Source organism: Chrysemys picta, chromosome 1 (genome assembly GCF_011386835.1).
Source record: "Chrysemys picta bellii isolate R12L10 chromosome 1, ASM1138683v2, whole genome shotgun sequence".
Classification (NCBI taxonomy): domain Eukaryota; kingdom Metazoa; phylum Chordata; order Testudines; family Emydidae; genus Chrysemys; species Chrysemys picta.
The window spans coordinates 28,188,767-28,209,996 of NC_088791.1; the positions used below are offsets into that span (position 1 = coordinate 28,188,767).

General features: G+C 40.6%; 1 protein-coding gene across 17 annotated transcripts in view; it reads right to left on the reverse strand.

Moving 5' to 3' along the window:
• ATXN7L1 (ataxin 7 like 1) overlaps window positions 1-21,230 on the reverse strand; it is a 183,907-nt gene that overhangs the window by 5,181 nt on the left and 157,496 nt on the right. For 14 of the 17 annotated variants that reach the window (XR_010589613.1, XM_065553935.1, XM_005292369.5 and 11 more), the window contains 3 exons: window positions 15,721-15,842; window positions 7,137-8,073; window positions 2,196-2,270 (listed from right to left, as the gene is read on the reverse strand). Coding sequence is in view for 16 of the 17 variants with exons in the window: in XM_065553935.1 (XP_065410007.1) it covers window positions 2,196-2,270; window positions 7,137-8,073; window positions 15,721-15,842 (1,134 nt within the window). In the remaining variant the exon portion in view is untranslated. The remainder of the gene's footprint in view (window positions 1-2,195; window positions 2,271-7,136; window positions 8,074-15,720; window positions 15,843-21,230) is intronic. The other 3 variants (XM_065553940.1, XM_065553923.1, XM_065553968.1) reach the window with 1 other exon arrangement.

The window sequence follows — 21,230 nt, forward strand, 5'->3', positions numbered from 1 at the left end:
TCCCGATTGCAGCAACTTTCAGATATCAGATCAGTTTATGAAATTGACAAAAATCTTACAAAAAGAGACATTGTCATGTAGCGTAAGCCTAATATTTGACTTCCAGAGCACTCTGTTGCCAATTCATATGATCAGTATTAACCCCAATCATTCAAAAACCCTGAGTCAGGCCCCACTAAATCATGAGATTTAAAAACAGCAATATATTTTGGTTTATTTGCGTTTAGGGTTCATGTTTTCAAGCTTTAACTGCCACTGTGAGGGCTAGAACCTTACTTTTTTTAAAATGAAAGCTCAGATTTTCTCTTAATGACTCTAACAGCTGGGGCTTTAGAAAAAAATCACCAAATATTGCAATGCTTGATAAAACTGCAAGAGCTGGCAACAGTGTAATAGCTTCTGTTTATGTACGATTGCCACAAAATCAATGTTTTGTACTCTTGGGTTCTCACTGGTGGATCCAGTACAGCAGTTAACTAACAAGCCTTATTCCCGGGGTTGTGTATAGATGGTGCAGCTGAAAGAACAAAACAGGAATTACCCCTTAAATCAACCAAAAATCTGTATTATGCCTTATAACAGCTTTCGCCCCGACTGCTGTTGGCATTTGGATGTCATTCTCTCAAAACAAAAAGCCAGTGTGCAAGGAGAGATTTTCCAATGCATTTGTTTATTAATAGTAGTTCTTCCTCCATGTACTTCCTCCTTTAAATCAGCAAGCAAGGGGGAATACATTATTTTATTTTAGGTCATATTTTAGCAGTTCATCTCTAAACGATGGTGATTCAGATTATTGTCAATGGGGGAAAATGATGCAAGCTATCAGCATTAGGACTATCACTATTCCTGCTGTTTGTTTCTCTCCTCTCTTGTCTACATGGGGAAAATTGACCAGCATTGACTGCTTTGTGAGTGGCGTACTTATTCCTGAAAAAGTCACTTCTATTCTGAAGTAGACTGTCCATATGGGGAATACTTATGGGGGAATATCTTATCCTTCTCTGGGGACTTGATACAGTGGGAAGGCTTTTGTGTTCCAATGACCCTGAGAGCTAGCCTGGTGGGAGTTTAACTCCTGGTAGAGCTGTCCAAGCTGGACATGTCAAAGAGTAGAGACTAAATGAAAAGTAGTCCACAAGTCCTCCAGGTTTAGCAACAGGCCAACAACCTGCCCTCTCAAACAAGCTCCGTTATAGAAACACAACAAGGTAGTCATTGCAGCAAACAGTAGGACAGACAGACAGGGATGGCAGAGTATTGTTCATGCCCTCAGTGATGTCTGATGCTGTGGGAAGGAGTCAGATTCAGAGTACCATATATACTCATTCATAAGCTGAATATTTTTGGTAAAAAAGAGCGGGGGGTTGGCTTATAACACCAAAATTTGATGATTTTAAACTTTATGGAATCACTGAATTGAATATCTAATACATTGTCGTTTTGTTTACCTGGAGTGTCTGCAGGCATGTAGCCCCTCAGCTCCCTGTGGCCGCAGTTCGCCGTTCTCAGCCACAATGCTGGGAGCTGAGGGGCTTCGTGCCTGTGAATGCTCCAGGGAAACAAAATGTCCAGGCCCGCTAGCGGCTTACCCTAATGGGCCAGGAGCCAAAGTTTGCCAACCCCTGAAGTATAGGGCCATACAGTTTTTGCTATCTTTACCTAACCATCTTGGGGGGTCGGCTTATAAACGAACGGGCTAATGAACGAGTATTTACGGCGTTTGTATGACTGTGCCAGTCAATTTCCTTGTGTAGACAAGCCCTTGTCTCCTCCTCTCAAATACTTCTCTGCCCTTCTTCTCTCTTCTGATTGCAACTGCATGAGCCTAGTCAATTTCCTTTTGCAGTGAGTTTTATGTGTAAAGCACTGTTTCAGCGGCTGCTGGCTGGTGTTCCATCACATCAGAGACAGATGGCCAGGCAAACGACAAACTGATTGGGCAGTGGTGTGGGTGACCAACAATATGCAGGAAACTCACCATTCATACACTCTTTGGGAGCAATAAACAGCTGGAAAAGAATCTTAATGGGGGGGGGAGAATCTAATATTAATTTATAAAAAGATTAAATCTACAGAGGACAAAGCTTAAAAATATAATTTAATACATAAAACAATTCAGACATTTCTTGACAGAGTATCTGCTATTTTACTACTGAAGTGACTTTCGCTTAAAAAACAACCACCCCAAAACTTACTTGTCTGTTGTGTACTGGGTTTGATGTACTTGAAGGACTGGATTGTGACAAAGCTACACTGCTATTTTTTCCAATCTGAAAGACATTAATTGAATAGTATTGAAAGGCACATTGTTGTCAGATGCATGGGAAGCCTGTATTGGCTTTGTTTTCTTTCATGTTGAAAGCATGTTGTACATTTATTTAGAAAACAGAGGTAACTGCTACTGTCTATTGAAAAACAAATTTCCTTAGATATAATCCTAGTGATCTCACAGACCCTGTTAAAGGCAGGCAAATGTAGTTACATTTCACAAAGCACATAGGAAACACTAACTGGAACAGTATGGGATGGAAAAACAACAAATCAGATAGACCCTCTGTCTAGCTTTGTAGTAACCCGACTTTGACTTGTGGGCTACAGACTGATTTCAGACTGATGCACTGGGCTACAGCTAATCTATTGCAGCACCTCAAGCTAGTGGACAATTGCAAAGGCCTCAAGCTGCTGAGTCTTGAGCAGTCCTTTGGATTTCTGACCTCAAACTTTATTACATTTTGCTGTGTGTCATGGTCAACTTCCAGTACCTGTCCCTGTGAATCTACAGCCCTAACAGCTGCAAATGGGAAGTGCTGTATTATACTCAGTTACCTCTAACTGTCGTGCAGGGGGACTTTGATTACACTGTTGAATATTAGAATGGAGTAACCTACATTGCATTCCCCTAGTTTAATGTTTATACCCTTAAACACCCTTTTGTTAGGCGTTGTCTAACAAAATCCTTTTAAAGTATAGTCGAGGTTGCAGCTTTTACTGCTGTCTTTTGTATAGTTTATTCTACATATTAATCACCCTCTGAGTAAAGCAAGGTTTCCCAATGCCTCTTAAGGTCCTGTCCTTGTTTTTAGCTTCAGTTTGCATCCTGAGTCTGTTACTTTCATAAATAGGTCTGTTGCATCCATTCCTTTATATTGTACCTTTCAGCATTTTAGACACTTTATGGACCCTTGCAATTGCTTCTTTTCTAGCTATTTCTCATAGATATATATGTTGTCTCAACTGCACAGAGACCCTCTCGATCATGTTTGTAGTTTCCTTTGACATGTTTATTTCCCTGTACTGAGGCTACATCTACACTACAGGGGGGAGTCGATTTAAGATACGCAAATTCAGCTACGTGAATAGCGTAGCTGAATTTGACGTATCGCAGCCGACTTACCCCGCTGTGAGGACGGCGGCAAAATCGACTTCTGCGGCTTTCTGTCGACGGCGCTTACTCCCACCTCCGCTGGTGGAGTAAGAGCGTCGATTCGGGGATCGATTGTTGCGTTCCGACGGGATGCGATAAATCGATCCCCGAGAGGTCGATTTCTACCCGCCGATTCAGGCGGGTAGTGTAGACCTAGCCTGAGTCTCAAAGCCATAACACACATGTTGATTCAGAGCAAATCCTTCCCTCTGCTATTTGGTCAGAGGAAAAAGGGAAGAGAGCATTTTTCAATCAGATTGACATGGTCCTTCTATAGTACACAAGAAGCCAGATCAATTTATTAGCCCAGTGGGCAGGGAGTTTACATTGCATTTGAGGAGAGGGACACTTACATGCTTTCTTCTTCCCATGGAATATATAAGTTGTATTAGCCTCCCCACCTACCCAATGCTTCCTTCTGCCTCCATCTCGTGGGGCAGGATTTTGCACAGACTATGTTAGAATGTCTGATTACAAAAAGTGCGACAGAAGAGGTATTAAATCTCTTCTCCATGTGCCCCATAACTGGGGATTCTGATCCATATTATACCATGCCTTACAATACCTAGATTCAGTGGGCTGAGCTATGGACACTGCTTCACTATTCTATCCATAGCATGCTTTCTGTTTAACTGACCCGACTAGTGATTTTCAAATGGTTTGAAAATGGTTTCAAATGTGGGGAAGTTGATCCTTGTGTCCAAATGAGCTGTGTTTGGTGCAGGATGCAGGGGGAGGATAGGGTAGGGCAGAAAGGTACCCTCAAGCCACCTTTCTGTTCCCTCATATCCTGCGGCTGGCTGGGTCCTGGTTTGGATGCTGGCATAACAGCACAGGTGTTTGGGGATTGCTAGAGCCCTGCCTGGCCCTGCCACACCCTGATATATTGGTGCTCCAATGACTGTCTGGAGATGAGGTTAAATCCAGGTCACCTGGACAGAGCTAAATGATTAAGCCATGTGATCAACCACAACTGAAAAGCAATGCCATTATTCCATGCAAAGAAACAAAATTATCCATTTTCAAAAGCCAAAATAAATCATCTCTCTGTGTGTTATGTAATTATTGTATCTCTATTGGTAGCAGGAGAGAGAAAATACATAATGGTGCCCTCCCTTGGGGCTCTCTACTCTGTCCATTTCACCAGTCTGAGAGCCCTATTTGTCCTCTTTTCCCATTTCTGTGCTGCTCCTATGTATGGAATGTCCTTTCCAAACCATCCTTTCTTCAGTCACGTTCCCTTCAAAAACTCACTTCTGCACTGTCCACATGGAGGGAGAGTTTTCGTTTAAAACAAAACAAAAAGCCACACACAAAGCTATCCCCACCTCTGGGTTTTGCAGCGTGTCCTGTCTTCTACAGCTTTCTCTCCTTTCTAGACCAGTGGTTTTCAACCTGTTTTCATTTGCAGACCTCTAAATGATTTCAAATGGAGGCGTGGACCCTTTGGAAATCTTAGGCATAGGGGTCCGTAGACCACAGATTGAAAACCACGGTTCTAGACTGAAACCCCTCAGGGCAGGGACTAGCTTTGTTTGTGTGCATTGCATATCAATAATAAATCATAATAAAGGTTTTATCGGTATGCATTTTGGCCACAATTTATTTATTCTCACACCTTACACTTTTGCCCGCATATGGCGCCATTTTCTCCCAGGATTTCAAAGCTCTATAATTAGTGGCAATTCTCCATCCTAGATTTAGGTGGTGCATCGTAACAACCTTTATTTGATTCTATTTATTTAGATATTTAAAAACTGCACTGAATTCAGAGCTCTGAGCACATGCACATTAAAACGATAACCAACTGCTCAATAAAGGTGGTTTGGAAATTGCCTCATACACCTCTGCTTTGGCCACCAGAACGTTCAATGAAATGCCCTCCTTGGAAGCTCTGCTGCTTTGGAGCCCTCTGGTGGAATCTGTACTACATACAGTCTGTGGCAACAAAGCAAGTTCAAGGGGGAAACTGTGCTGTTAAACAGCCATGAATGGTGCACAGAACTGGGATTAAGATGAATTTATTTTACTTTGACTTAAGTTTTCCTACTTCTGATTGGGAAACAGCATCGGGGATCCAGAGGTGGCTGTACCATTGTTTCAATATAAGCAAAAAAGAAAAAAGCTTCTGACCACACCCTTCCTCCCCACTGAAAAATGTAAATACTATCATTTAACAGATGGTGAAGACACAGGCAGTTCACAGATCAGGCACAGAAGTTTGATGATTTGCCTAAGGTCACAAAGCAAATCAGTGACCGATCTGGGAGGGAAAAGAGCCCAGCAACAGAACTTAGAGGGACTGACAATCAGCTATTTGCTCTAACAGACAAACTGTTCAGAATTTGTCACCCAATTAAAGTGGAAAGGGAAAACCCCTTAACATTGCTATTTATAAAAGCAATTAAAATCAAATGAAGATACAGGTTATTGTGGAAATACATGCTAACTTCACAAATACCAGCTCTATGTATTAAACTAGCTATCATAATTAACTAGTGCATCACAACTTTTTCAATACCATGACCCCATGTTACAACAGAAATAGCGCTGGGTTCCCACACTGCCATCTATCCATAAAGAAAGAGGATGGCCATAACTCCTCCCTCTCTCCCACAGCCTTGTTTGTGACCCCCTACGGTGAGAACCCATGAACTAGTCCATACAACATGGGGCTCAAATAAGTTTCTTTTAAGCCCTTTTACTACTTGGTTTTCTGTAATAAGTGCACTGTGGATTGTTCCAATAGTCACAGTATTCTGTGAAAACTACTCTTTTGATCTGAATTATCCAGTCATGATGTTTAAAGCAGTCACTATGCTTTGTGTGTAACACATGCTATTTAAAAATTATTTGAATGTTAATAAAAACAAACAAAAGTGTTTTTAAAACAAATCCACATGTGAAGCGAACTTCCATTCTCCTGGTTCCAACTATGAAATAAGTCTATTTTATTAGCTTTATTGAGTTCATCAATCCAAAAGTTACTGTACTCCAGAATAAGGACTGATGTCTAATAAAGGGGATCCTAATTCACAGAACTGAGGTTATCACCAGTCTTTGAACAATTCATTTAGGAGCCAAACCCCTAAAAAGGGAGTGAACGAGTAGTACTGCTCAAAGGGGAAAACAAGTTTGGTTTAGGTCTGGAATCAGAAAGATGCTGAGAACACAAAACAGCCACTGAATCCATGGGAGTGACTGGTACTCTCCACCTTTCAGGAGCAGGCATTTATTTTGCATGTGTTTATGAAAAAAAAATAGCACTCCAAAAGCAAAACATCTGTATATAAAGAAACCAAATCTGATGAGCTGTGCAGAGATGAGCTAGATTACATATTGAATTTGCATGCACTGTACCAAGCCATGAACAAAGAGCAGGAATTAACTTCTGAAAGTCCTTCCCCATCCTTCCCCCGCAATTTGATTTCTAAAACATAAATGGCTAGTTGTATAGTTGCATTAAGACTGTTATAACTTGTAAAACAAAAATATTTGAATTAAGTATCACAAAGGTGTTGGGAACACTTGAACCTCCCTTCCACACCGGATTCAAAACAAATGCAAAAACATTTTTGCATCAGCCTAAACAGTAAGTCAGAAGATGAAAAACAGAGTCTGAGACAATTGTAAAACCGGTTCCCTCACAATTCAATACATTTCAAATAAGGCAAACAAGACCTGCAGAGAAGTAACTGGAAGAATCCCTTACCTGCCGAGAGAGAGAGCTGTTTGGAGGATCTGGCACCGTAGAAATAAGGTTGGCAGTGCTCTTTTTGTGAACACTAATCATACCAGGCATTTTAGTGATTTTACAGGCTTTGCTACTAGTACTAGAGTTTTTACGTTTTTTTCCTTCTGATTTGTCAAAAGAAAGGGGTAGAGAAGACACTGCATTATGTACTGCCAGGGAATGGTCCCCTGAATGGTGCACAAAGGAGGATGCAGACAAATTAGAGGAATCAATACTGCTTACTACCATGCTCATGTGTTTTACTGAGTCAGTTGAGCTACTTGCTAATGAAGTCCGTCCTGAGGGCTCCGATTTGGCACTGAGTGGGCTTGTTCCATTGTTTGTATTGTGTACAGACATACTGTTATAGGAAGATGTAGCCTGATAGGAGTTCAAAGTTGAACTAGAGTTCAGGACACAGTTCTTTTTGTGGGACCCTGAAAATGAAGACGAGGAGGATGTTTGCAAAGATAATGAAGAGGAAGAAGACTGTGACTTTTTCTTTTTGTTACTTGAAGACTCATCGTTACGAGACGATAGGTCTTTGACTTTTGAGGATTTGCTGGTTTTTGTTTTGGATGGCTTGTGGGATGGGGAAGGGATGACTGCTGGCACTGGTGACACAGCTGATGGTGCCTTAAAAGTTGAGTCCATGATACTTAAACTTGCAGCCACATGAGGAAAAGCTGTGGTGTGTGACACAATGGAATTCGTATCTGACGCTGTCACAAAGGCTGCGTTCGATAACATGGCTGATGTCATTATGTAAGAAGAAGTGATTCTTGAGCTGATGGGTGTTGAAGGAATATACACTGCATTGGGGTTGCTGAAAGGCTGTAAAACCGATGCCGGCAAAGGGGTGGTGATATGTGCTGCTGGAGAAGGCATAGGGCTATCTGCCGCAGGAGGGATTTTCCTAAATATGAAAAAGAAAAACATTGAGGTTCAGATTTTTTATTTTTCATTCAATCTGATAGGTTCAATTTGAGCAATGCAGATAGGAAGAGTTTTCCTGGACAGACCAAACTCTGGAAAAAAAAGCAAACCAAAGACATTCTAATTCTGAATATTATCCCTAGTGACCATGTAAATTTTAACTCCAATACCACAGACTATATTGTGCATTTTGTGTCAGTTTAAATGTCTATCTTTTTTAAACTCATAGTTCTAATGTTAGGTGCTTTGTGATTCAACCTAAAATAAATATGCACACACATTTTATTACTATAATAATTTCCTAAACATGGATCTTAAATTATATTTTCCCAAAGCGTAGTTTCAAATCTGGAGTATTGATTTGATGCTGAAGAAAGTGAGGGAGTAATACACAGGCCTGAGCAGAGAATTATGCTGTGTAATCTTCCCCATCAACACTGCCAATGCCTCTTAATCCTGCCTGCCACACACCTGCTAATCTAGATCCAGGCTTCACTTCAGCAAAAAGTGCTAAGTGAAAATTCTGAGTTCAATGTTTCAGTTAAATAATTGTATTCCAAATTTAATTTCCTGTTTCCTTCCCCACCTTACAAAATAACCCAGAAATACAAAAAAGCTCAATCACATGACTCGCAACCTCTAACCATAATGTTTAAAAATATTACATTTGTTTTTCTTGAAAGTATTCAAAGGCTGGATTACTGGGACAATTCAACATTAACCTGAACCAGGTCAGATCAACGAGGGTGGGAAGCTGTTGAACTTGGCCAGTTTCTGAGTTGTGAATCACAGGATCAGCGCAGTTAGAAAAGCACAGTCCATCACTCTGTCAGTGCAGGATTGTTCCCTATAGCCCGTTTTAGGGCTGGCTAGATAGGATTAGTCAAATACCTATCTGATGAATTTCACTGATTTTTGTTGAATAACTTGTCATTTTTTGTGGTATTTAATCAGCTCTATAGGTGGCTGAAAACTATTTGGAGAATATATTATTCAATAATTACCAGTGAAATTAGTTATCTATATTGAATATTGTTTTCTATTCAGCCAACTCTAGCATATATTTTATTGCTTTATCTAGTCTTACCTTAAGTATCCCAAGAAATTGGGCTTCTGTCATTTCTTCTGGGAAACTATTACATGGCCTTTTCCTGCCATTCAGCCTAAAGTTTAGCTTTCTTAATCTCATTCAATTTCTCCTAGTTACACTCTTTGTATCAGCCTCTCTAATACAACTTTTTCGAGTCATGTTTACACCCTTCAGGGATTAATAGACTCAGATCCCCCTGGCCCCAGAATGGTCAGACAAGTATACATAAAACCCCTCAATGGAGTATTTCCTTATAAAGTAGTTCCGATTCCCTAACTCTCTCATTGATCTTCTCTGAACTACCTCCTATTTGCAGTATCTATCTAGAATTGAAGGGCCTAGCACTGAACACAATGCTTATGTTAGAGAGGGGGATGGAATTATGCAGGGGCCTGGGAACTAGGAATTAATAAGAGCTAGTCTCAACTCTGCCAATGACTTGCTGTGTGACTGTGGGCAAGTTGCTTAGCTTCTGTGTGCCTGGCTTTCTTCATCTTCATCTCACCCCTCATCTCTGCTGCATGATCCATGGCTATGGGACTGCAATAGCATCAGTTGTAGAGTAGTGCTTTACAGATGCCCCTGCTTAGAGGGACTGTAATGCAGTCAGTTGGGGAAGATGAGAAAAGCTCAGTCTGGAAGAAGGAGAGGATAAGAAAGGGATACAATTAGGGACCCAGTATCATGAACTTTCTAGGTTATATGGCAAAGTGCTGACAGAATTAACTGAAAAAAGAAATATTAAACATACGTAGAGATTTCATAAAGAGGCTGAGCTAGTAGTTGGGTAAAACATTTAAGGTTAGATCCTGCTCTCATTGAAATCCAAGGTAAAACTCTCACTGACTTCAATGGGACCAGGATGGTGCCTTTTAACATGTTTCACAGTACTGACAGAGGTAGTGATTTTTTATACTTTTCATGGTAGTCGCGATGCCAGTGACACACTCTCTCAGCCACCTGAGTGCTGAATCTCTGGATGAACAAAACTAGTAGCTCACAAATCTGAGCTTCTATTCTGGGGATCCACAGCTTTACCTTTGGGTGGCAAAAGTAATGGAACTATAGCTCTGAGCAGAAGGTTGGTCTAACGAACAGCCTCCTCTTTACCTGATAGTAAACTGCTACAGCTACTACGGAAAGATGAGAAACACTTGTGCAGCAAACACGTGCTATCTCCCAGCTATGCAGGAAACTAACCCCTAGGGCAACAAGCCCACTGTTTCCAAACTCTGTCTCCCAGCACAGCAGCCTTATTTTTTGTAGGCTACAAGGTTAGTCAGAGAAGCCAAACTTTAGTATTTCAACAGCAATATATTTAAATAAAATTAAAACTGGTTTATCTAATAACTGCTATATAAGGCCTATAACAGCTCTGATCTATGGAGTGACATGAAACATTACAGAGTAATGTAGTTATATTGGATGGAGTATGCACATTGTGCAGTACAATTCCCACAATCATATCTTCAAGCCCCAAGTGCAGTTTTTACATTGTTTTCTAAATTTTTAAATGTTAGTAATGTCGGCTATTTTTAATGCATCAGTGCAACTCATGCCCATATGCAGTGCTTAGGACACTGTTGCAAAATATAATGGTGAAATATGTTTAATATTGCATTGCAAATGGACATGTTAAGACCTCAATGCCAATGAGCTTCATGAAACCTGTGTGTTGCCAGGAATACCTCATGTTATGAAATCTTGACACACTGTATCAAGTGCTCACTGTATGGTACTGACACCATTCCCCTTTATTCCAAACACCTTCAGTCTCCTTCGGGGTTGTCACAGATATATAGTTTTCCTTCCAGTTTTGAGGGGAAAGAATGAACAGCATGCAAAGTTGACACCAATGATGCTCTGCAGATTGGTCAACAAAGTGTGCTGCTAGCCAAGCAGCATGAGAGAGAAGGACTGGGCTGTAATCGATATTTTTGTTCAGTATAAGAATGGACATACTGGGTCAGACCAAAGGTCCATCTTGCCCAGTATCCTGTCTTCTGACAGTGGCCAATGCCAGGTGCCCCAGAGGGAATGAACAGAACAGGTAATCATCAAGTGATCCATGTCCCGTAGCCCATTCCCAGTTTCTGGCAAACAGAGGCTAGGGACACGGATGAGGTTCAACAAGGACAAGTGGAGAGAACTGCACTTAGGATGGAAGAATCCCATGCACTGCTACAGGCTGGGGACCGACTGGCTAAGCGGCAGTTCTGCAGAAAAGGATCTGGGGATTACAGTGGACGAGAAGTTGGCTATGAGTCACCAGTGCGCCCTTTTTGCCAAGAAGGCTAACGGCATATTGGGCTACATTAGTAGGAGCATTGCCAGCAGATCGGGGGAAGTGATTATTCCCCTCTATTTGGCACTGGTGAAGCCACATCTGGAGTATTGCACCCAGTTTCGGGCCCCCCACTACAGAAAGGATGTGGACAAATTGGAGAGAGTCCAGTGGAGGGCAACGAAAATTATTAAGGGGCTTGGGCACATGATTTATGAGGAGACGCTGAGGGAAATGGGGTTATTTAGTCTGCAGAAGAGAAGAGTGAGCAGGGATTTGATAGCAGTCTTCAACTACCTGAAGGGGGGTTCCAAAGAGGATGGAGCTCGTCTGTTCTCAGTGGTGGCAGATGGCAGAAGAAGGAGCAGTGGTCTCAAGTTGCAGTGGGGGAGGTCTAGGTTGGATATTAGGAAAAACTATTTCACTAGGAGAGTGGTGAAGCACTGGAATGGGTTACCTAGGGAGGTGGTGGAATCTCTATCCTTAGAGGTTTTTAAGGCCTGGCTTGACAAAGCCCTGGCTGGGATGATTTAGTTGGGGTTGGTCCTGATTTGAGCAGGGGGTTGGATTAGATAACCTCCTGAGGTCTCTTCCAACCCATATCTTCTATGATTCTGACATCATCCCTGCCCATTCTGGCTAACAGCCATTGATGGACCTATCCTCCATTAATTTATCTAATTCATTTTTGAATCCTGTTATAGTCTTGGCCTTCACAACTTCCTCTGGCAAAGAGTTCCACAGGTTGACTGTGCATTGTGTGAAAAAATACTTCCTTTTGTTTGTTTGAAACCTGCTTCCTATTAATTTCATTTCGTGACCCCTAGTTCTTGTGTTATGAGAAGGAGTAAATAACACTGCCGAATTTACTTTCTCCATACCAGTCATGATTTTTTAGATCTCAATCATATCCCCCCCTTAGTTGTCTCTTTTCCAAGCTGAAAAGTCCCAGTCTTATTAATCTTTCCTCATATGGAAACAGTTCCAAACCCCTAATAATTTTGTTGCCCTTCTCTGAATCTTTTTTGAGATGGGGCGACCACATCTGCACGCAGTATTCAAGATATGGCGTACCATGGATTTATATAGAGGCAATATGATATTTTCTGTCTTCTTATCGATCACTTTCCTAATGATTCCCAACATTCTGTTAGCTTTTTTGACTGCCACTGCACATTGAGTGAATGTTTTCAGAGAACTAACCACAATGACTCCAAGATCTTTCTTGAGTGGTAACACCTAATTTAGACCCCATCATTTTATATGTATAGTTGGGATTACATTTTCCAATGTACATTACTTTGCATTTATCAACACTGAATTTCATCTGCCATTTTGTTGCCCAGTCACCCAGTTTTGAGAGATCCTTTTGTATCTCTTTGCAGTCTGCCTGGGACTTAACTATCTTGAATACTTTTGTATCATCTGCAAATTTTGCCACCTCACTGTTTACCCCTTTTTCCAGATCATTTATGAATATGTTGAATAGGACTGGGCCCAATACAGACCCCTTGGGGACATCACTATTTACCTCACTCCATTCTGAAAACTGACCATTTATTCCTATCCTTTGTTTCTGACCTTTTAACAACTTACCAATCCATGAGAAGACCGTTTCTCTTATCCCATGACAGCTTACTTTGCTTAAGAGCCTTTGGTGAGGGACCTTGTCAAAGGCTTTCTGAACATCTAAGTACACCATATCCACTGGATCCCCCTTATCCACATGCTTGTTGACCTCACTCAAAGAATTCTAGTAGATTGGTGAGGCATGATTTCCCTTTACAAAAACCATGCTGACTCTTCCCCAACAAATTTCCATGGGTCTGACAATTTTGTTCTTTACTATAGTTTCAATCAGTTTGCCCGGTACTGAAGTCAGGCTTACCGTCTTGTAATTGCTGGATCACCTCTGGAGCCCTTTTTAAAAATTGGCATCACATTAGCTATCCTCCAGTCATTTGGTACAGACGCGGATTTAAATTATAGGTTACAGACTAGAGTTAGTAGTTCTTCAATTTCACATCTGAGTTCCTTCAGAACTCTTGGGTGAATACCATTTGGTCCTGGTGACTTATTACTGTTTAATTTATCACTTTGTTCCAAAACCTCCTCTAAATGACACCTCAATCTGGGACAGTTCCTCAGATCTGTCACCTAAAGAAGAATGGCTCAGGTTTGGGAATCTTGCTCACATCCTCAGCCATGAAGACCAATGCAAATAATTCATTTAGTTTCTCTGCAATGACCTTATCGTCCTTGAGTGCGCCTTTACCATCTCCATCGTCCAGTGACCCCACTGGTTGTTTAGCAGGCTTCCTGCTTCTGATGTACTTAAATTTTTTTTTGCTATTACTTTTTGAGTCTTTGGCTAGCTGTTCTTCAAATTCTTTTTTGGCTTTCCTAATTATATTTTTACACTTCATTTGCCCGAGTTTATGCTCCTTTCTATTTTCCTCACTAGGATTTAACTTCCACTTTTTAAAGGATGCATTTTTGCCTCTCACTGCTTCTTTTACTTTGTTGTTTAGCCGTGGTAGTATTTTTTTTGGTTCTCTTACTATGTTTTTTAATTTGGGATATGCATTTAAGTTGAGCCTCTATTATGGTGTAGTTACAAAGTTTCGATGCATCTTGCAGGGATTTCACTTTTGGCACTTTTAATTTCTGTTTCACTAACCTCATTTTTGTGTAGGTCCCCTTTCTGAAATTAAATACTACAATGTTGGGCTGCTGTGGTGTTTGCCCCGCCACAGGGATGTTAAATTTAATTATATTATGGTCACTATGACCAAGTGGTCCAACTATATTAACCTCTTGGACCAGATCCTGTGCTCCGCTTAGGACTAAATCAAGAATTGCCTCTCCTCTTGTGGGTTCCAGGACTAGCTGCTCCAAGAAGCAGTCATTTAAGGTGTCAAGAAACTTCATCTCTGCATCCCGTCCTGAGGTGACATGTACCCAGTCAATATGGGGATAGTTGAAATCCCCCATTATTATTGAACTTTTTATTTTAATAGCCTCTCTAATCTCCTTGAGCATTTCACAGTCTCTATCACCATCCTGGTCAGGTGGTTGGTAATATATCCCTACCGCTATATTTTTATGATCAGAGCATGGAATTATTATCCATGGAGATTCTATGGTACAGTTTGGTTCATTTAAGATTTTTACTTTATTTGATTCGATGCTTTCTTTCACATATAGTGCCACTCCCCCACCAGGAAGACCTGATCTGTCTTTCCAATATATTTTGTACTCTGTATTACTGTGTCCTATTGATTATCCTTATTCCACCAAGTTTCTGTGATGTCTATTATATCAAGATCCTCATTTAATACGAGGCACTCTAGTTCACCCATCTTATTATTTAGACTTCTAGCATTGGTATATAAGCACTTAAAAACTTGTCAATTTTTGGCTGTCTGCCATTACATGATGTAATCAAATGGGACTTTTTTCATTTGACTGTTTCTCACACTATCTCTCTCTCTCTCTCTCTATATATATATACACACACACATGCACTTGCACAACACAAATATATACATATATTTTTAAAAGTCAGCTCTAGACAGAGAAAAATATCACCAGTTCCTTTCCTGCATGATATATGAAATATGTTTAACATTTCAGCTTGTTGTCAGAGCTATTTTAGTCAGTATGAGAAAACTACTGTGGGTTTTCAAGCAATGAGCATTCAACCCATCAATACATTGCTGTAGTGTATCTCTGAACCACCACCACCTCAATGATAGCCAAAGAAAAAAATCTTTTGTACATAGGCCTCTCTGTGAAGTCAGGGCAAAATAATGGGTAAAGAAAACCATGTCTGTAGATAATAAATCTATACAATTGCACGAAGCAGACACAAATATTTTGGAAAAATGGGCTGCACAACAGAATGACACATAAGCAGTTAGAAGGCTAATGGAACTACCCTACCCTAGAGGTACAGAGGGACAAGTGACCTAGATGTGGTACACGTCTGTTAAGATCAGCAGCAGCCACCAAGTAGAAATCTGCTTCGGAACTCTGACTAAAAAATTATTCTGTTGTGCTGCAAGCTCCTAAAGGCTAGCTGTATTTCTTGAGTACAAAGAATAAAATTGTATTCATGTAACTGACACTACCTAATGCGCCAGGTAACTTTAAAAAAAAAGCATTTCATGGAAGTGCTTAATTTAGAAGACTGTAAGCATTAACTATTATAAAAGAATAAAACATCCACATAGTGCAAAATTCTCACTTACTTCCACATCTGTGAATTCAAGTGTTTTTCTACCATGGAGTTTAGTGCGAATCGAAAACGGTCCCATCTTCTGTCAAATACATAGTATCCTCTTCCCATTAAGCGACTGCCATATGAACAAAACTGAAAGAAAAGACATTTCAATGTTGCTAATAGACTAATAAATTAGTACAAAATGTAGAGAGAAAATAATTAAAAAAAAACACACACACACACATCCATACACACACATACTTGCACCACACAAACATATATATTTTTAAAAGTCAGCTATAGACAGAAGAAAATATCACCAGTTACTTTCCTGCATGATATATGAAATATGTTTAACATTTCAGCTTGTTGTCAGGGGTATTTTATACATCCGCTAAAAACTCACCTGTGAGCGTTAAGGGCTTGATTCTAATATCAGAGTCATACTTTCTCTTTCAAACATCATGTAAGTCCTGACCTGAAATGTTAGAGACGTAATTCCTGCTAATACTGTAATTGCCTCAATCGGCTATACCATTCAATGCATGTTAAATACCATGGTTCATTAAGCAAGAATAAAAATCTTTTTAAAGAAACGAAACGAAAAGCACTGTACCAGTGTCCTTAATAAACCACTTCACAAATGCCTGAATAGATGACACTTCAGGAAGAGGAGAAAAAGCGTTGCCGTCAGTACATCTTGTACAGAAGAGTGCACAACACTCCATTCTCCTGGCTGCACATGCATTGACTAGTGGGTACCATCTCCCTGTGGGAATTCTACAGAAGACTCCGAAAGGGTGTATTTGCACCACAACCTCTAGAGACTTTTGGGGATGAATTTAAAAACCACTGAGAGGGCATCACTGAAAGCTTTCCATGCTTTTGGGTTGTCTACTTTCTTTTTGGTCACCATTACCGATCCTTAACGTGGCAAGGGGTTGGGGCGACAGATCTCTGTGGAGTAGATTCCTCTTAGAAGTCAAGAAAACATCAGAAAACAATGGAACCACTTTTCTAGCCTCTTGATACACTTATCTCTGTAGTCATCTTTATTTAACTTAGCCCTCATTCCTGCTCCTAATGCCAACAGCCAATATCCTAGGAACACTATTACTACATAGAATTATCTTGTTTTTCTGTCTTTCTGTTTCAGCACACTCCAAACTGGTTCAGTAGCATGGTATGGCCCCAGTGATATATATGTTCAGGACACTCTTGTAACTCACTCTCTGCCAGTGCAGCCCCAATGCACCATAGCAATTACACATCTGTAAGAAGATGGAAGACACACAACTCTCAGACTGCAGATGGCCAGCAGCTGGCCATCCTACAAAAAGTAATATTTTGTACTGGTTGCCAAAGAGAGGGTAAAAAGAACACAAAAGTGGTGGAGTAAAACCAGATTACACCGCCACTCAGAGCATAGCTGTTATGACTACATGGATTGAGGTGACTGCATCAAATCCCAGAATCAATGACCAGGTCACTGTGTGAGCAAACAGAGTTTATTTCACATGAAATAACACATTATATTTATTAAGCATATGTGGAATGGAAGAGAGGAGGGAGGTTACTGTGCGTCCCTGATGAATCCTGAACATTCCCTCACTTCTCCAGTTATACTTAACCCCTTACCCTCAAGATTGAATACTGCAGCTACTGTTATTCTGGATGAAGATGGCTGTATTGAAATACACTGACATAATTACAACACTAGCTGCACCTCTCTTCCTTTTCTGATCTCTCTCACAGTATCCACTCAAGGTGCTAGGCCCTGGGCTTTTACCTACCCTGGGGTTGAATTTTGCAATTTGCCCACTCCTAGACCAGGTCCATGCTACAGTAACCAGTGTATCAACTCAGCAGGTCTTACTGAGTTCAGGCACCTGTGGTTTTTCCCTTTGGGAGTCTGTGGCCAGGGGTATAGAAGATAAAATCAAAGTTCTGCTTATTTAGCAGAAGGAACAAAGCTTTTAGATAAAAAAGATTTTAAATCAACAATCTACACATGTCTATCTTACCAAAGGTCTCACCATCCCCTAAGATGGTTAGAGTTAGGCAGGCTTATCTTCTTCAGATACTCCAGGAGATCCCTGTCTCTCATACTGGTTCCCCCAAATGCCCATTACCTCTCTCTTGAGAAAGGGTTCCTTTTAAGCCGTTACAGTTCTTTTGTTATTCCAAATTTGTGTGCGACACTGCACCCCATATTCGTCACAGTGATATTATGATGATATAATTACGGCATAATTATGATGCATTTTGTACAAGACGGGTCATGTGAGGCGTCATTGGAAAGTTATGCTTTGCTCAATATGATTATCTATTTGTATGCATGTATCATTTTTGTATCTGAAGTTATGAATGTTGACTATGTATCTGTATTTCAAATGTAGTTACACCTGGGTGACGCCCACTAGGCAAGATGCTTTCAGTCTAGATAGCTGGCTGGGAAGGGTCTATTCAGGGTAATGAGTCATTAGGGAAAACAATAGGCTTTAGGAGAAACTTATCTCCCACCTGGTGAGCCTTCCTGAGAACACTCCAGAAACATGTAAGTAATGGCTGCTATGACTCTCCAAGGCATGTAAGGGCCTTGTCTCTGGACTCCATCTTGGATACCGGTGTTTTTCCACAAACTGAGGTTTGGAACAAAGGGTCCCCACCACATGCTAAAGCTATATAAGGCAGGGAGTGACATCATCAGGTTTTCTTCACTCTCCACACAAGAAGACTCCTGGAAACACTGGAGGAACAAAGACTGAACTGGAGGAAGTGCTGGATTTCTAGCCTGTGTATGAAAACCTGGGGATTCCAAGCTGTAAAAGCAAGTGCAGCTTGGGCCTTGAGAATCTGCATGCCTGCCTGTATCATCAGCCTGGGTGAGAATTTGCTAATTCATATCCTATCTTTCTAGTATCTTAGACTTAATTTGCGTTTTTGTTTACTAGGTGATCTGCTTTGATCTGTTTGTTCTCACTTATAATCACTTAAAATCTATCTTTTGTGGTTAATAAACCTGTTTTTGCTTTATCTAAACCAGTATGTTGGAATGAAGTGTATGGGAAATTGTATCTCAAGGCTGTTGCATATTCCTCTCCACAGTGTGTGTGTGTGTGTGTGTGTGTGTGTGTGAACTCTGAGCTTACGCTGTACAGTTCCCTGTGCGGTGCAAGACGATATAATTCTGGGTTTATACGCCAGTGGGGGGGTCCTAGGCTGGGAAGCCGGTGGTTATTTTGGCTGTAGGCTCTCTATTGTTGGTTTATGCAGTCGCTGGTTGGAGAACCTGCATGTAACTGCAGCTGGGTGTGTCCCTACCTGTGTGAATGCTGGTGGAAGTGTAAGACCGGGAGCAGGTCTGCAGCTTGTCACAGCAGCATAGTGTGAGAGGGAACCCAGGCTAGTGAGTTAGAGGGCTCAGTGGTACTCCAGTTCCAGGTAGCACCTGGGGGGGGGAGCGGAAGAGGGGAGAACCCATCACATTGTGGTCCTTGACCCTTCTGATCAAAAACAGTCCTGTAGGTTCTGCAGGAGATTGAGCCGGAGTTTTCAGAGCTGATGGTTCTGCCACTATCTCTTAACAACAAGTATTTCCTGAGCAATGGCTTATATTGAGCCAGTCTTTTCTTTCTACCTGTTTTCCTAGTCAGACAAACCCAACAGATTTATTCCTAGGTTGAGCTAAACCAATATATCCATACACTATACATCCAATTAACCAGGCCAACATTCATTATTACAGAGTCACTGTCTCTTCACACTCATGAACGCTGTTCTTTTGACACTCAGTGGGGCGGCTGTTTGGTAACAATGCATTCTGTATCTAGTGGTTCTTTCATACTTCTTTCACTGCATCCAAGCCCACACCAATCCTCTACAAAAAGGCTTTGAAAACAGTCCAACATGGGTCTGCTGGTGACGCTGCAGAGAATACTAGACAGATACCCAATGTTTTATGGAGATTTCTTTATTGTACAATTCTACTGGTGACAAGAGCTTTCCTATAGTTGTCTTATGTGTTGTTTCGCGCAACATGAAAAGGATAATACTCAATGAAATGAGACATACTATCTACCCATCTGGGCTCCTATATAAACACCCATCAACTGCAGTATTCGAGTGCCAGTACCCAGACAACGGGTATAATTTAACATGAATTCCTTAGCATAAGTTCAAATACAATGATTGTGAGGAAGGGAAGCACATGCTGGATGGAGAGAGGAGAAATTTTTTCACAAGTTAGGGATACCATCTTCACTTATGTAGCTCCACTTCATTTTGCCTCTGGGTTAGGAGACCATCCAAAATTAATACACATTTTGGAGAGTTTATGCTACATTACATAGCTTGTTTATAGGACAACTAATTATGTAGATTTTTTTTTAATTTTAAAAGAATTTTAGCTTTTCTTTACTGTTCAGTGACTCTGAAATCAAATCTATGCAATCCGTCTGAGAAAGTGCCACCTGCAACTTTGTATAATTGACTGACACATAGTAGGATGCACCAAACAAGCCGTTGTAGTTTCGGGACATGATCATTACAGCAGGATAAATTCTAATGCTGGCTATCCTTTAAAACATGGGGAAAATAAACATATAGATGGAGCGATATTTAAATTTAATTTGAAAATCAGTGTAAACATATGTTAAAATTTGGGCATCTATGTGCCTAGTCCAGGAGTAACAACACAGGTAAAATTCTCCATTTCTTCAATGGGAATTATGTACATTTAAGTCTGAGGACTAGACTACGTTGCAGTCGTCATACTGTTTCAGTGTATTACTGTGGTGTGATATAGAAGCAGAGTCTTTTAATTGCGCAAATTGTATAGAAAATAAATTGATGAAAACTTCTAGTTGTCATTAATTTCCTTAGCTCGATTTTTATGACAGCTGTCTGCTCAAGAGTTCAAGAATTATCTGATTACTGCTTTCACTGTACTAGATAAACAAATACACTCTTAAGTTCTGGTGCCATATGGCTGCACTTATGAGTAACAATAAAACTTAAAACTAGCAGAGGAGAAAGACAACAGGAGCAGCCAGACCGGCACACACTTGAGCCAGAGTACTTCTAGAGCAGATGGATTAAGCCTCACTCAGGAGAGGACACTCCATTTTTAGATGAATAAGGCAATGTGTGATTGCTCCAAGGTAGTCTACACATACTCAAGAATATAAAGCAGTTTAATCACTTGGTAGCTTTTTTGTTGCTATAAGATTTTCAATGACATTTAGATGTTGTCATTTAACCTAAGATGTTAGCTCTTCCTAAGATATAAAGGCTAATTGTCTCTCATGCCAGTTTTACACAAATGTAACTATTCATTATCAGAATTACTTTTGGTTTATACTGATGTCAGTGAGAGGGAAATCTAGCCCTAAAACTTTTTTTTTCTACAGCTGACCTTTTATTGTGCCCATAACCTTGTACTATTAATGTCATGTGCACTAACCTGTTTCTCCCCTCCTCCCCTACCCATCATTGTCTTCTATCAGAATCAGATCTATTTGTCTTATTTAGACTGAA